This window comes from Macaca mulatta, chromosome 1, assembly GCF_049350105.2.
Source record: "Macaca mulatta isolate MMU2019108-1 chromosome 1, T2T-MMU8v2.0, whole genome shotgun sequence".
Classification (NCBI taxonomy): Eukaryota; Metazoa; Chordata; class Mammalia; order Primates; family Cercopithecidae; genus Macaca; species Macaca mulatta.
The window spans coordinates 199,586,718-199,604,456 of NC_133406.1; the positions used below are offsets into that span (position 1 = coordinate 199,586,718).

Below are 17,739 nucleotides of genomic sequence, written 5' to 3' on the forward strand. Positions count from 1 at the left end.
ACAAGCTAATCCATGCTGCCACAAATGACAGAATTTCATTCTTTTTATGGCTAAATAGTATCCCATTGTTTGTATATACCATATTTTCTTTATTTATCTAATGATGGACACTTTGGTTGATCCCTTATCTTGACTATTATGAATAGTGCTGCAATAAACATGGGAGTGCAGATAACTTTTTGACATACTGATTTCCTTCCCTATGGATATATACCCAGTATTGGAATTGCTGGATCACATGGTAGTATTCTTTTTAGATTTTTGAGGAACCTTCATCCTGTTTTCCGTAGTAGCTGTACTAATTTACTATACCACCAACAGTGAATAAGAGTTCCCCTTTCTCCACATTTTTGTCAGCATTTATTTTTGTCTTTTTAGTAGTAGCCACTGTAACTAGGGTAAAATGATATCTCATTGTGGTTTTGATTTGCATTTCCCTGATGATTAGTGATGCTGAGCATTTTTTCATATACCTGTTAGCCATTTCTGTGTCTTCTTTTGAGAGATATCTATTCAGCTCATTTGTTTATTTTTAAATCAGATTATTTGTTGTTTTGTGTTTTGGGGGGAGTTTTTTGGTTTTTGCTGTCGTTTGAGCTCCCTGCATATTCTAGATATTAATCCCTTGTTGGATGAATAGTTTACATATATTTCTCCGATTCTGCACTCTTTTCCCTCTGTTGATTGTTTCCTTTGCTGTGCAGAAGCTTTTTAGTTTGATATAATCTCATGATGTCTAATTGTGTAATTTTGCTTTTGTTGCCTTTGCTTTTGAGGTCTTCTCTATAAAATGTTTGCCCAAATCAATGTCTTGAAGCATTTCTCCTGTGTTTTTTTTCTAGTAGTTTTATAGTTTCAGGCCTTCATTTAAGTCTTGATCTGTTTTTAATTGATTTTTGTACATGGTGAGAGGTCTAGTTTTATTTTTATGTACAGGGGTCTAGTTTAATTTTTCTGCATATGGATATCCTGTTTTCCCAGTGGAGAAAACTTTATTTCCCAGTGGAGAAAAACTTTATTTATTAAGGAGACTGTCCCTTCCCCAGTGAATGTTCTTGATGCCTTTCTCAAAAATCAGTTGGCTGTAAATACATGGATTTATTTCTGGGTTCTCTATTCTGGGTTCCATTGGTATATATGTGTGTTCTTATGCCAGTACCATGGTGTTTTGTTTACCATGTCTTTGTTATATATTTTGAAATCCAGTAGTGTGATGCCTCCAGCTTTGTTCTTTTTTGCTCAGGTTTGCTTTGGCTATTTGGAAATTTTTATGGTTCCATACAAAGTTTAGAATTTTTTTCTATTTTTGTGAAGAATATCATTGGTATTTTGATAGGGATTGCATTGAATCTATAGACGACTTTTGGTAGTATGTTTATTTTAACAATATTAAGCCTTCCAATCCATGAACATGAGATATCTTTCTATTTGTTTGTGTCCTCTTCCATTTCTTTCATCAGTGTTCTGTGGTTTCCCTTGTAGAGATCTTTTACCTCCTTGGATAAATTTATTTGTAGGTTTTTTTTTTTAATAGCTATTGTAAATGAGATTGCTTTCTTGATTTGTGTTGTTGTTGTTGTTGTTGTTTTTACTAATTCATTGTTGGTTCAGTGCTACTGATTTTTATATGTTGATTTTGTGTCCTGCAGCTTTCCTGAATTTGTTTATCAGTTCTAAGAATTTTTTGGTAGAGCTTTTTTTTTTTTTTTTTTTTTTTTTTGATGGAGTCTCGCTCTATTGCCCAGGCTGGAGTGCAGTGGTATGAACATGGCTCACTGCAGCCTTAACCTCTCAATAGATCCTCCCACCTCAGCCTCCCAAGTAGTTGGGACCACAGGCATGTACCACCATCCTGGCTAACTTTTTGTATTTTTTGTAGAGATGGGGTCTTGCCATGTTGCCCAGGTTGGTCTTGAAGTTCTGGGCTCAAGTGATCCTTCTGTCTCACCCTCCCAAAGTGCTGGGATTACAGACGTGAGCCACCGCACCCAGCCGTCTTTCCCCTTAATACTGCTTTGGCTGTATCCCATAGGTTTGGGTATGTTATGTTTCTATTTTCATTTGTTTCAAGAAACTTTAAAATTTTCTTCTTAATTTCTTCATTGACCTATTGGTTTTTCAGGAACATGTTTAATTTCTTTGTATTTCTATGATTTTGAAAGTTCCTCTTGTTATTGATTTCTATTTTTATTCCATTGTGGTCTGAAATGATACTTGATATGATTTCAGTTCTCTTAAATTTGGTGAGATTTACTTATGGTCTAATTTGGAGAATGTTCTATGTTCTGATGAAAAGAATGTATATTATACAGCTGTTGGAAGACAGTAAAAGTACTGTCACCTAGCTGGCACTGTAACTGCATCTTTTGTGTGTGTGTGTGTGCGCGCTTTTTTTTTTTTATTTTTAGTAGAGACGGGGTTTTACCACAAGGCCATTCCATAGTTCTGTCAAGCCAGCTGCTTCAGGATGATGCATGTTGAGATCGTTAATTCCATGAGCATAAGCTCATTGCCACACTTCTTTGTGTGGCTTCTTGGTCAGAAGCAGTGCTGTCTGTAATGGTGGATAAGGGATTTTGTGTGTCTGCAGTTGGTAGTTTTGACAGTAGAATTGCATGCAGGGAAGGCAAATCAATATCCAGAGTAAATGTCTATTCCAGCTGGACAAAATACTGTCCCTTCAATGAAGAAAGCAGTCCATTGTAATCAACCTGTCACTGGGTAGCTGGCTGATCACCCTGGGGAATAGTGCCATATCAGGGGCTCAGTGTTGATCTCTGCTGCTGGCAGATTGGACACTCAGCAATGGCCATCGCCAGATTGGCCTTGGTATGTGGAAGTCCATGCTGCTGAACTTATGCATAATTTCTATGCAAATAAGTAATGGAGGTGCCATTTACTGGGTTGGGGAAGACGAAAAGTAACAAGATGACAGAGGATGGCCTTCTGTTTTAGTCATGTTAAGTTCTTAATATCTGATTGATAACCATGTAGAGATGGCCTACAGGTGGTTGTCTGTGAATGTGTGTGGGATTCTAAGATTCCAGTTCTGGAAATGTGAATTTGGAAGTGATCTTAATGGAGTGGTGAGCAGACATACCCTATTTGAATGAGGTGATAATATGGGGTAGTGAGGAGGCAATAACTGTGAGGTAGTCAAGAGGCAATAACTGCAGGTAACTCTTAAGTTTTCCTGTGAAGGAGAGCAAAGAAATAGAGGAATATAATAGGACGGATATGTGTGGGATTAAGAGAAGGGTGTGAGGTTTTGTTTATTTTAGGTTTTCATTGATAGGAAATAATAGAGCAGTAAGAATGCTGGTGCAAATGATCTGTTAGAAAGGAGGTACTTGATAGTAGGATCAGCAATGTGGCAGAATAGGAAACTCCTGACTCTCCCTCCACCCATGGGTGCACCAAATAAATATCTATTCATGGATCAGTTCTCTGTCAGAGAAAGTCAGAGACTAGATGAAAAATTCCTACCCGTGGGGCAACTGAGGAAACATCCTCATCGAATGGGTAGGAAAAACTGAAGCACACTAGGGCCAGACCCCATCCTGGGCATTGTGCCATAAAATTGGGAAGGGAAGCCCCAACATCCAACTTCTCCCCATGGAGAGGAGGGTTTTAACCCCACATATAGCATCCTAACTTAAGATTCTTCATGGTCTGGTTCTTAATTCATCAACTCTGGGAGCAAAGGGGATTAGACATATGCAAGTCTTTCTAGACCACAGGAAAAAAGCAGCAGTTAGATATGGGCACTTAAGCACTTCAGAGCTTTCATCCCCCAGGAGCAATACATAGAAGGGACTTAAGAAATGAAGCCCCCTGTTTGCCCCCAGAAGGAGTTTATGACACACTATTCCGGCAGCTTTTTGGTTGTTTGGCTTCTAACTAACTTACATTGGGGGAGTTTAGGAGCAGTCAAATATTAACCCGCCACCAGCCTGGGAAGAGTTTGTCCACACATTGAATACCTCAGCTTACATAGCTTCCACCAAGGGTCTACATCCTAAACCTCTCAGCTCTGGGAGAAGAAGGGATTGGCCTATGCAGATCTCTAGACCTCTGCAGGAAAAAAGCAGCAGATTTATACGGGTACAGAAGCACATCCCTGGACTTTATTCCCCAGGAGAAGTGCAGAGAAGAAGCTTAAAATGTAGCCCCCGATTTTTCCGCAGAAGGGGTTTATGACATACTCTTCTGGTGACTACTTGCCAGCCTGGCTTCCAAATAACTTGCATTGAGGAATTAAAGGGGTAGACAGCTATTAACCTGACACCACCCTGATAAGCATATGTCCACATGAGTGCCCCAACTTTTACAGCTATCTCCCAAAGGATTACATCCTAAACATCTTAGCTCTGGGAGCCAAGGGGACTAGGCATAGATGAGTTTTTCTAGATCACAGAACAATGGGATGGCTTTAAATAGGTATACAAATACCTTCAGAGGTCATACCTCTTATGAGCAGTGCAGAAAGGAAGTAGGAACATGTAGGTCCCATTTGTTCTCCAAAAGGGGCTTATAGCACATACTTCCAGTGGCTACTTGACAGCCTGGCTTCTGATGAACTTGCATTTGGGATCTGATGGGAAAACAAACAGTAGTCCTCTAGCTAATCTCAGTGATAAATCCAAGGCTACTCATTCTTCCTCGAAGGAGTTTGGTCATGCCTCAAGTGCCACAACTTCTATAGCTTCCACCCAAGGGACAAGATTTGGGAATCAGTGGAGCTTTGCATTCCTGAGTAGCCTTAGACCACAGCAAACAAAAAGGGGGACGTACAGCAGGACCACTTCTATGAGCTTCTCCCCAGGATCAGAGGGTGCAACCTGAATGTGAGTACAGTTTTTTGCCACAGATCTCGTTAGCTTAGTGCAGGGAGAGTGGGGCATAAATGCTCAGGCTCAACTGTGAAGATAGAAGGAAATGGAAAACCCATTCAGTACCTCAACATCTCCAGCTACATCTAGAGATTCTGGCTCCTACTCTATGGTATTGTTGGGGTATTGACAGAATGTGGCACATCCTAAGCTTGAGGGGACCATCATAAAAGAGACAGCAGTCTGAATAAACACAGAGATTAGAGAGTGCCTTAAAATTTTTGGCTGGATGGATTGGTGAGATCCTTCTCCTACATGAAGCCAGTCTGACAAGTTGGGGAGAGGTTATATTCTTATTTAATGCATAGAAGCTAATACAAAAATCAAAGAACAGAGAATCTATTTAAAAAAAAAAAAAAGAGAGAGAGAGAGAAATCTCCACAAGTGAAATAGAGATATGTGATTCGCCTGACAGAGAATTTAAGATAATGGTTATAAAGATGTTCACTGAAGTCAAAAGAGCGATGAAAGAACAAACTAAGAACTTTGACAAAGAGATAGAAAGTATAAAATAGTACCAAATAGACATCAAAGATGTGAAAAGTACTATAACTGAACTAAAAAATTCAATGGAGGTGTTCAACAGCAGATTCGATGAAGCAGAAGAAAGGATCGATGAAATCAAAGACAGGTCATTGAAAAAAATCCAATCTGAGCAAAAAGAAAGCAGAATGAGGCCGGGCGTGGTGGCTCAAGCCTGTAATCCCAGCACTTTGGGAGGCCGAGACGGGCGGATCACGAGGTCAGGAGATCGAGACCATCCTGGCTAACATGGTGAAACCCCGTCTCTACTAAAAATACAAAAAACTAGCCGGGCGAAGTGGCGAGCGCCTGTAGTCCCAGCTACTCGGGAGGCTGAGGCAGGAGAATGGTGTAAACCCGGGAGGCGGAGCTTGCAGTGAGCTGAGATCCGGCCACTGCACTCCAGCCCAGGCGACAGAGCGAGACTCCGTCTCAAAAAAAAAAAAAAAAAAAGAGTATTGGAGTTTGCCGGGCGCGGTGGCTCAAGCCTGTAATCCCAGCACTTTGGGAGGCCGAGACGGGCGGATCACGAGGTCAGGAGTTCGAGACCATCCTGGCTAACACGGTGAAACCCCGTCTCTACTAAAAAATACAAAAAACTAGCTGGGCGAGGTGGCGGGCGCCTGTAGTCCCGGCTACTCGGGAGGCTGAGGCAGGAGAATGGCGTAAAAACCCAGGAGGCAGAGCTTGCAGTGAGCTGAGATCCGGCCACTGCACTCCAGCCTGGGCGACACAGCGAGACTCCGTCTCAAAAAAAAAAAAAAAAAAAAAACAGAATGAAAAGGATAGTTTAAATAGAGTTTATGAGACCTGTGGGACACCATCAAGTGGACAACATATGCATTATTGATATGTCAGAAAGAGAAGAAATAAAATATATTCAAAGAAATTACGTCAGAAAACTTCCTAAGCCTGGGGAAGGAAATAGAAAGCCAGATCCAGGAAGTCCAAAGAACACCAAATAAGATGAACCTAAAAAGATCCACACCAAGGCAAGTTGTAATCAAATTATAAGTTAGAGAGAGTTGAAAGCAGCAAGCGAAAAGTGAGTTGTCACATGTGAGGGAAGCACCCTAAGGCTATCAGTGGATTTCACAGCAGAAACCTTGCAGATCAGAAGAGAGTACGATGATATTATTCAAAACCCTGAAAGGAAAAAACACACAAAAACCAACACTGCTAGCAAAGCATGCTATACCCAGCAATCCTGTCTTTCAAAAACAAAGGGATAATCAAGACTTTCTCAAACAAAAACAGAGAATTTATCCCCACTAGACCAGCCTTACAAGAAATGCTAAAGGGAATTCAGAAGACAACGTTAATCAGTAATGTGAAAACATATGAAAGTATAAAACTCACTGAAAGAGGAGATATTACAACTGGTAACATAGAAATACAAAGGATCATGGAAGAATACTATGAACAGTTATAAGCCAACAAATTGAACAACCAGAAGAAATGAATACATTGCTAGAAATATATAGTTTACAAAGAGTGAATCACAAAGCAGTTAGAAATCTGAATAGTCCAATTATGAGTAATGAGATTCAATTAGTAATTAAAAGTCTCCTATCAGAGTAAAGCCTGGGACCTAATGGCATCATAGCTGAATTGTACCAGACACTTAAGAACAAATACCAGTCCTTCTCAAACTCTTCCAGAAAGTTGAAGAGGAGGGAATTCTTCAAAATTTATTTTATGAGGCCAGCAGTACCTTGATAACAAAGCCAGACAAAGATACGACAAGAGAAGACTACATCTCCCTTTATCTGAATGGTAAGAGGAAAAAGAAGACTGCAGACCAATCTCACTGATGAACATAGATGCAAAAATCTTCAACAAAATACTAAGAAACCATATTCAGCAGTATATTAAAAGAATCATTCACCATGATTAAGTGGAATTTGCCCTTGGGATGTGATGCAGATGAATAAATGTGACTCACCATATAACAGAATGAAGGACAAAAATCACATGATCATCTCAATAGATGGAGAAAATGCATTTGACAAAATTCAACATCCTTTCATAATGAAAACTCTTAATATATTAGTTATAGAAGGAATGTTCCTCAACACATAGCTAACCTTGTCCTCAATGGTAAGAAGTTGAAGGATTTTCCTATAAGATCTAGAATAAGACAAGGATGCCCACTCTTACCACTTCTGTTCAACATAGTATCAGAAGTCCTAGCCCAAGCAATTAGGCAAGAAAAAGAAATAAAAGACATCCAAATAGGAAAGGGTGAAATGAAATTGTCTCTGTTTGGTGACAACATGATCTTACATATTGAAAATCTTAAAGACTGCACCAAAACACCATTTGAATTAGACAAATCCAGTAAAGTTGCAGGATACAAAATCAACTAACAAAAGTCAGCAGCATTTCTATACACTAACAGTGAACTTTCCGGAAAAGAAATTAAGAAAACAATCCCATTTACAATAGCAATCCCATTTACAATACCACTTACTACTTTTTTTTTTCTTTTTTTTATTATTATACTTTAAGTTCTAGGGTACATGTGCATAACGTGCAAGTTTGTTACATATGTATACTTGCGCCATGTTGGTGTGCTGCACCCATCAACTCGTCAGCACCCATCAACGCGTCATTTACATCAGGTATAACTCTCAATGCAATCCCTCCCCTCGCCCCCTCCCTATAATAGGCCCTGGTGTGTGATGTTCTCCTTCCCGAGTCCAAATGATCTCATTGTTCAGTTCCCATCTATGAGTGAGAACATGCGGTGTTTGGTTTTCTGTTCTTGTGATAGTTTGCTGAGAATGATGGTTTCCAGCTGCATCCATGTCCCTACAAAGGACACAAACTCATCCTTTTTTATAGCTGCATAGTAGTCCATGGTGTATATGTGCCACATTTTCTTAATCCAGTCTGTCACTGATGGACATTTAGGTTGATTCCAAGTCTTTGCTATTGTGAATAGTGCCGCAATGAACATACGTGTGCGTGTGTCTTTATAGCAGCATGATTTATAATCCTTTGGGTATATACCCAGTAATGGGATGGCTGGGTCATATTACAATACCACTTACTTCTAAGTAAAATACATAGAAGTAACTTTAACCAAGGAAGTGAAAGATCTATATGCTGAAAACTGTAAGGCACTGATAAAGGAAATTAAGGATATCACAAATAAGTGGAAAGATATCTAGTGTTTATGGATGGGAAAAATTAATATTGTGAAAATATTTATACCACCAGAAGAAATCTACAGATTTAATGCAACCGCCATCAAAATTCTAATGTCATTCTTCACAGAAGGAGAAAAAACAATGCTAAAATTAATGTAGAGCCACAAAAGATCCCAAATAGCCAAACAATCTTGACCAAAAAGAGCAAAGCTGGAGACATCACACTACTGTATTACAAAGTTTATTACAAAGCTATAGTAATCAAAAAAGCATGGTGCTGGCATAAAAACAGACAAATCTACTGATGAAATAGGACAGAGAGCCCAGAAATAAACCCGTGCATCTACAGTCAATTGCTTTTTGACAGGAACACACATTGGGGAAAGGAAAATCTGTTCAAAAAGTGGTATTGGGAAAACTGGATATCCACAAACAGAAGAATGAAAGTGGATCTTTATCTCACCCCTCATACAAGAATCAACTCAAAATGGATTAAAGACTTGAAACTATGAAACTGAAACTATAAAACTGCTAGAGGTCTGGACAGAGATTTCTCTGATTTGAACTCAAAAGCATAAACAATAAAAGCAAAAATAGACAAATGGAATTGCATTCAAGTGAAAAGCTACTGCACAGAAAAGGAAATAATAGAGTGAAGAGACAACCCACAGATTGGGAGAAAATATTTGCAAATCATACACTGGAGAAGGGACTAATATCTGAAATATACTAGGAACTCAAACTACTCAGTAACAAGAAAACAGCCCTGTTAAAAATAAGCAAAGAACTTGAATAGATATTTTTCAAAAGAAAACATATAAATGGGCAACAGATATATGAAAAAAAAAGTCCAACATCTCTAATCATCAGAGAAATGCAAATGAAAACCACAGTGAGATACCCTACAGCCAACACCTGTTATGTTGGCTGTTATCAAAAAGATGAAAGATAAATATTGACAAGGATTACAAGAAAAAGGAACCTTTATACACTGTTGTGGATATCACAAATTAGTACAGCCATTTTGAAAAACAGGATGGAGGTTCCTCAAAACACAAAATAGAAATACCATATGATTCATCAATCCCACTACTGGCTATATCCCCAAAGGCAATGAAATCAGTATGTTGAAGGGATAGCTTCATCTGCATGCCTGTATTCATTGCAGCACTATTCACAGTAGCCAAGATATGGGAATAATTTAAGTGTCCATCAATATATGAATGGATTTTAAAATGTGGTGTATATACACAGTGGAATACATTCTGCCTTAAAAAATGGAAATTCTGTCATTTTTGGCAAAGTGGATGAACCTAGAGGATGTAATGTTGAAGTCAGGCACAGAACAACAAATATCATATAACCTCACATGTAGAATCTAAAAAAAGTCTAACTTATAGAAGTAGAGAGTAGAATGGTGATAACCAGAGGCTGGGAGGGGAGGGGTGAGTATAGATAAAAGGGAGATACATTGGTCAACAGGTAGAAAGTTATAGTTAGATAGGAGGAGTAGTTCTGGTGTTCTATTGCAGAGCATGTTGACTGTAGTTAATAATAATGTATTATATATTTCAAAATAGCTAAAGAGAGAATTTTAAATGTTCTCACCACAAAGAAATTATAAATATCTGAAGTGATGGATATACTAATTGCTGTACTCTGGTTTGATCATTCCACAATGTGTATTTGTATTGAAACATCACTTTATACCCCAAAAATATGTAAAATTATTGTTGGCCAATTACAAAGAATAGCAAAAAAAAAAAAAAAAAAAAAAAAAAAAAAGACGGGGGGATACTTGCAAAGTTTTTGAGAGGATGAGAGACTATGGGACCTGCAGCTAATATGGAGGATTGGCTTTTGATAAAAACAGACACTTCATCCACAGTAACAGGAGAGAAGTCAGAAAAAACCATGAATGAATAGGTAATTTATTCACCAAACATTTAATGAGTCCCTGTTACTATACTACATACTGGGGATTCACCACTAAACAAGATCAAGTCTCTACCGTCATGAAATGAGTGGAAGGGCTTACTCTTACTTCTGTTTTCTCAATGAATCCTGAATTCCCTGAGAGTGAAGTTGGGGAGAGTATATTTGGAGTTTGAGGAGAGAGAGAAAGATACGAATTTTTTTTTTTTTTTTTTTTTTTTTTTTTTAGAAAATGGAAAAGTAGTGTAGAAATGTGGTATGATTATTTCTGGGCGGTGTAAAGTGGCATTTGAGAATTATAGCTATGAGTTTAAAATGAGACCAATAAGCTTGCATTTGTTTTTCTTCAGCACTGGTGAGCTGCTGGGGTAGGCACAGTATAGGTCGATACGTGGCTTTAACCAGATTTAGGATTGAGCCTTTAGTAGGTACGTTTGACAAAAAAGAGATGGGAAGGAATTAAGAGTGTTTGCCAGACAATGATGTTAGTGAGGACCATGGAGTCGGAGCTGAACAAGAAGTTAAGTAAAGACATGATAGGTGATTGATGGTGAGAAAGTAGTAGGGTCAGTAGATGAATCTAAATTTTCAACTGAGGAAAATATATTCTCCTTATATGAGTAATGTATCCTCTTTATGGAAAATTTGAAAATATATAAGATTATAAAACAGAAAGTGGGGACGGTGTCAGGGAACCCAGTACTACCACCCAAAGATAACCAGTTGTTTATATTTGCTGTGTTTACTTATATATTTTTTCTAATGATAATTTCCGCAGTTGCATAAGTTTCCAGGGCTGCTTGTAACAAATATCATGGACTAGGTGGCTTGAACAACAGAAATTTATTTCCTCACAATTCTGAAGGCTAGAAGTCTAAGATCAAGGCATTGGCAAGGTTGATTTCTTTCTTCTGAGGCCTCACTCCTTACCTTCTGAGGCTTCTCCCTGTGTTAATTACATGATCTTTTTTCTCTGTACCTGTGTCCAAACTTTCTCTTCTTATGATAACACCAGTCATGCTGAATTAGTGACCACCTTAGTGACCTCATTTTAATTTAATTATCTCTTTAAAGACCCTTTCTCCAAATATTGTGGGGTCCTAGGAGTGTTGCTTTTCTGGTCAGAAACCTGTGGCCAGTGGTGCCTTTGCCTGAGTTTTGCTTGGGCCCACTGGGCTTGTTCCACTCACTTGGCCTGGCAGGCTGCTTACGCTATCAGCCTGGATCCCTCGCCTCCAAGAGAGACTTGAGTTAGGCATGGAGTGGTGAGGAGTGTGTATGAGCGAGCTTGGGGTCCATCTACTGCGCAGTCAGACACACCAGCTCCTGCCGCAAGGTGGGCAGCTCCAGGTGTCAGCAGCTCTCTGTGAGGCTGCAGCTGGACCAGGCGCACCACAAGCAGCTTCCCTGGCTGGCACTGGGGAATGCAGTAGCGCCCAAAAGCTTGGAGGAACCACAGGGCCCCAAAGTGGGAGTCACAGCCCTGGCTCCAGAAGCTCCCAGGTCTGGGCTCCCCAAAGGGCTGCAGCTCTTCCCTCCTTCTCTTTGCCCAAACTGCGGCAAGCAGGGGGCATGTTTCAGCCCTGTTGGTGTTACAGCAGCTCTTTTAGCCACGCCATTCAGCAGGTCCTGAGTTCTTGTCCTGCAACCAGGAGGAAGGAGATATGCAGACAAGTTGAGGGTGAGCAAGATGAAGAGGAGCTGTATTGAGCAATAGAACAGCTCAGAGATGACCCACAGTGCCAGGATGTCCCAGTGAGTGTTCAGCCCTAGCAGAAAGGATAGCTCCTCTCTGCAGGTAGGTTGTCCCAACAAGTGTTCACTCAGTTCTCAGCAGAGAGGGTGGCTCCTCTCTGCAGCTGGTCATCCCATCATCTGCAGTTCTCTGCAGAGAGGAGGCCCTAGAGTGGGTGGCTCCTCTCTGCAGGCAGGTTGTCACGTCATTTCTGTAGCTCTCAGCAAAGAGGAGGCCCTAGAATGGGTGGCTCCTCCTCTGCTCTGCTCTGGCTGTTCCTAGGGTTTTTATGGACCCCAGAGGTGAGGAAGCGTGTGCCCATTGGTCTGTGGGTGGCCATGGGCAGGCCTGGAAAAGGCACCACAAGTCCCCACTCCAGTCTGCAGGACTGGCAGTTCAGCCCCCAGCCTTCAGACCCTCCCTGGCCTGAAGGTGGGCCTCACCAGGGATCCGCCCTTTTCTGCTTAGGAATCTGCCTCCTGCTGCCATTCATAGCACCCAGGCTCTGCCCTGACTTTGCTCCAAGATCAGAGCGGGTGCCAACAGCAGGGAGAAGCCAGGCAAGGGGAGCAGGCACTTCTGATCCTGCGAGGGCAGAGGGGTCCTTCCTGGACCCCCAAGAGTGCAGGGGTACCTGGGTCTGCAGCCACATTTGGGGGGCTGCAGCTGTGCCCGTCGGGGCAGGGCTCCTTCCTGTTCCATGGAGCAGGAGGTCTGGGTTTGCAGCCTCGGTTTGGGTAGCTGCAGCTGTGCCCAGAATGGCGGGACTCCTGCCTGCTCCCAGGCTCCCACCGGCTCCATGGAGCGTGCATTCCCAGCTGTGCCTCTCTGCAGCAGCCGGCATGATGACAGCAGCTGCTCCAGATGGCCCACCGCTGCCATCACAAATACAGTTACATTCTGTGGTGCTGCGGAGTGGGGACTTTAGCATGAAGTTTTGGAGGATACAGTTGAGCCCATAACTGGGGTGCTATTTGTTTTTAGTGTTTTAAATAATTGTGATCATTCCATGAATATAAAATATTGTTCCCATATTTTACCTAATAACATTGTAACATAAACATTTTCCCATTTGTTCTTTAGCCTTTGTAAAAATTTAATAGCTTCAACATACTTTGTCAAGTGTTTGTATTATCAAATCTTAATCAGTTTTCTATTTTGAAGATTTAGGTGTTCCTTTTTTTGTTATTATAAACAATGCTAAAGCTTTTTACATGAAACCTTTTTCTTGTGTTTTGGAGTATTTTTCCCTAGCATAGATTCTCAGAAGTGGATTACTATATTAAAAACTGTTAATACATACTGCCAAATTGGAAAAGTATTTAATCTTATATTTTCTTTCCACATGACTATTTTTCTCTCCCCCTGCAGTGATAGACTGGAATGATGTTAGAAAACACAAATATGGTCACCTATCAGAGTCTGCATCCCAATATCAAGGTAAGGGGGGAAAAAACTCCGTTTGGTGTGGAAAAATTTTACTCAACATCTTCTCCCATAAAACCTTTGTTCTTAGAGGTCTGAGTTACAAGTAACTCACTTGTTATATCAGAAGTAAATATTGCAGTTTACAGAGATATTGGTCATAAGCAATATACTTTGTTTTAGCTGGAAATAGGAAACCTAGATTCTGAGTATAGGTAATGCCAAATTAGCTTCATAGTTTTAGGCACAGTTGCTTAGCCTCTCTGGTTTTCTATAGTTTTTATAGGCTTGGGAATAGGCAAAATTGGGTGGTGTGCTTCCACAATGACTACTAAGAATCTCAGTGTCTTTTAGGTTAAGATAACTGAACTAGACAAATGCTCAATTTCCTGTTTTACCCCAGAATTTCACCTTCCATCATATTGGTTGTTTGTCTTAATGACTTATGCTCCAACATTTTTTTCTTTACTAGAAACTGCTGACATCCTGGAGCTAGGTAAGCTATTTTTCTTGTGTTTCTGTTAAATAAGGGTAATTGGTAAACCAGGGATTAGATTATAACCAGTTTTAACCAACTAGGAAAAGAATTCCATGTGTCTCTGTCTCAGAAACCAGTGAATCCTGTGCTCTTGTCTGCCTAATTATCCCATGTACTTCATCTCAGCTGTCACATCAAGTCCTGCTTATCAGTAGGCCACAGACCAAGCTAACAAGAAGGGAGGGAAGGTGGTTAATTACATAGGGTATAGGGAAGAACAGGAACTGAACCAAACTGGAAGTACCATCTTAATTTACTGAATCCAGAACTAAAACAAACCCCTGCCATCCATAAATCAGTGTTTGGTGGGATTTTTCCCCCCCAAAAAATACTTGTAAGGTAAATTGAACTGAAACTAAACCTAAACATTTTCTAACTTTATTCACAAATAAAAACTGAAATATTAAAATATTATCAAGTAAGAAGTCAGACTGATAATTGCATTTGGCTTTCCTCCCTGGTTGGTGTACTTCAGGACTGAGATTTGAGTAATAAAACTAGTTCTAATACTTCTCAATCAGAGTTCCTGCATAAACATCAGTCTTAACATCTTAGAATCCTTTAAAATCCTTTTATATGTTGCATAGATTTTGATATCCAGATACCTTTATCAATTTTTGTTCAAATTATTTTGATATATTTTGTTACAACTTGATATATATTTAGCTCTATTATTATCATTGTCTGTTTGCCTCCTCTTGCCTTTCTTCCCTGCAACATATTACTTTGCATTGCCCAATGACACAGAAGATAACATGAAGTAGTAGAACACTAGACTAGGAGTCAGAACTCCTAGGCTTTTTGAGAGCCAGTTCTGCCACTTAGTAACTTTGTGACTCTGATCCTTAGTTTTCTTATTTGTAAAATGGGGATAATAATCCCATTCTGCCTACTTCACAGGGTTGTAAAGAAGATTACATGAGCTAATGGATGTGAAAACATCTTAAAAACTCTCAAATACTTTTCAACTTTGGAGGATTATTATGATTTTCATTCTGTTCAGCGGCTATACTCAGACTTTACTCTAAGTCAAATCTTCTGACATTCTTTGAAGTGAAGCATTCTATGAATGTGAGCTGAAGAAATGAATGAAATGAAATAATGCAGGTAAAGGTGCCTGGCACTTGATAAATGATAGTTATTTTTTATTATTCTTTAAAACTTTCCTCAAGCTTTTTAAGGTACTGATGTGTGGTAGAAAAAACATGGACATAGGAGTCAGACAGGCCTTGGTTCAAATTCCTATTCCCACTTACCAGTTTTGTGACTTCAGGCAAATTACTTAATCTTTCTAAGCCTATTTCCTCATCTTTAAAATGGGAATAAAACTACTTTGCAGGTTATAATGAACACAGGAGATATTGGACGTAGTCTGGCGTGGTACAGGCAAATGGAAGACAGTGATAGCTGCTGTTTTTGGTTTTGTAGCTAATATGAATGATAATAACAATTGTAACTCAGTGACAGCTTAAGGCATATTGTAAACTGTTGATGGGGAGTTGTGAAATGTGGGTACTCGATTTGACATAGAGTATATCAGTTACTAAAAGATGTTAAAATTTGAAAGTGTATTTTTCCTAGAGCATTGGTTGCATAGGCATATCCTCTGATATATAAGTTAATCCTACATATTTCGTTTTTACCATCTAGCATAAGGAGCAGCTCCAAATAGCAAACTGAAACAAAATTCAGTAGATCTGTGGAATCTCAAAGTTGGAAAAGACCACAAAATAATGTATTCTTGCCCAGCATTTAAAATTCAACATTTTGAATTTTTTGTAAAATGTCTTACCTTGAACTCTTCAAGTTGTTGAGAACCTAGAAGCTCCTCAGGTAATTCATTTCCTATTTAGACATATTTATTGGGCCAAAATTTGCTTTTTGTAATTTCTGTTAGTCATCCCTCTAACTTTCTGGCCATTTGAAACAGGGTTAGCCTATTTTTCACTTACCCTGATTTCTAGAAAGAAGCTCTAGGGACTGCCTTCTCATTGCCACCCTGCCATTTTAATAGTTGAAGCCACAGTCATCTCACACCTAGATTATTAAAACAACTTCCTAACTGGTCTTTTTGCCTCCAGCCCTATCCCCCTCCTGCCCATTCTTTACAGCCAGAATGACTTCACCCCAAAACCTTGAATGCTTCCTCTTCTCAGTAATACAGTATATTGGGCTCTCTAATGCCTGAACACTGCCATTATCTGTAACCTTTTTTCTAAACTACTTTTTCTTTAAACTCTACCCAGCAGCCATACCAAAAGATCTGCTTTTAGAACTGCTTTTTCTCATGTCTGAGCCTTTATAATGCCTTTCTTTCTGTCTGAAACAAACAAAAAATGTTTCCTTTTTCTTTGACTCCTGCTTATCCTTTTACACTTTAGCTTAGAAGCCTAGAGCTTTCTTCCTTTGGTAAGCTTCCACAAGCACTCTGGGTGCTCCTATAGCACCCTCTGTCTCTCCAGTATAGCACTTATCATATTATCTTAGTGGTGACTGTTTAGTCTCTGTCCCTCACTAGATTCTCTGTCTGTCACTAGACTGAAACTGTGTGAGGTCAAGGATGATATTTTGATCACAGTTATGTGTCCAGCACCCAGCACAGTGCTTTGACACACACTATCAATATTTGTTGGATGGATGGGGGATGGCTCTGAGACTTCACTTTTTTACTCATGCTAATTGTTCATGTTCCTTCACCTGGTCCTCAGGTGACATGGTTTTGGGTCTGTTTACCATCACTAGGTAATCATTTAAACTCAGATTTGCTCTCTCTCAGAGTATAGTTTTCAGAACTATATCCCAGGTATTATTTTATTAATCCAAGAAAGAATAGGATTATTACTTGCGTGCTTCTTTTCATTCACTCAGAAACTCATATTGAGCCTCTATTAAATTTCAGGCACTGTGTTAAACATTTAAATATTTTTAAAATGAATATGAGCCCCCATCCATAAAGAACTTACATAAATAATTATGATTATATAGGAGATAGGGAAATGGTAGAATTTGTCCAGCCTTTCTCTGCAAAGCCTTCTGACAGAAAATGTAAAATTTTTGCTGAGCTTTAGTCACTGAGTGTGAGTAACATGAGCAAAGATATGAGACCAAGAAAGCCATGAGTTTTAGGAAACACTAACGTCCTTGGTAGCTTGAATGTTAAGATTCTACATCTGTGAAGCCTCCCACATCCAGACCTTTCTCGTATCAGGATATCTGCCTGGACCCTCCAAAACACCTCTGATTTCTCTTCCTTATCTAAGCCTCTCTTTCTGTTGCCTGAAAGTCTGTGTCTTTTCAGAGGGACCTGTGTTATAGTGGAAAGAACACCTTTTCTAGATGCTTTATTTCTATTAAGTAAAAATTCTTCTAGTGACTTTTCCTTAATCTACAAAGAACTCCTAGAGTCTGTGAGAAAACAAAAGAATATCTCAGCATAAAAATGGCTAACTAAAATACAAACTGGCTGATAAGCCTAAAGAGATCTTTGACTTTATTAGTAATCAAAAATTACAAATAAAATTATAATATTATTTTATT

At 39.4% G+C, this 17,739-nt stretch overlaps 1 protein-coding gene across 29 annotated transcripts in view; it reads left to right on the forward strand.

Moving 5' to 3' along the window:
• SCMH1 (Scm polycomb group protein homolog 1) overlaps window positions 1-17,739 on the forward strand; it is a 218,755-nt gene that overhangs the window by 58,326 nt on the left and 142,690 nt on the right. For 14 of the 29 annotated variants that reach the window (XR_003723335.2, XM_077961728.1, XM_077961753.1 and 11 more), the window contains 3 exons: window positions 13,611-13,679; window positions 14,137-14,160; window positions 15,103-15,309. Coding sequence is in view for 8 of the 29 variants with exons in the window: in XM_077961770.1 (XP_077817896.1) it covers window positions 15,304-15,309 (6 nt within the window). In the remaining 21 variants the exon portion in view is untranslated. Of the gene's footprint in view, window positions 1-13,610; window positions 13,680-14,136; window positions 14,161-15,102; window positions 15,310-15,852; window positions 16,036-17,739 lie in introns of all 29 variants that reach the window. The other 15 variants (XR_013403437.1, XM_077961721.1, XM_015136781.3 and 12 more) reach the window with 2 other exon arrangements.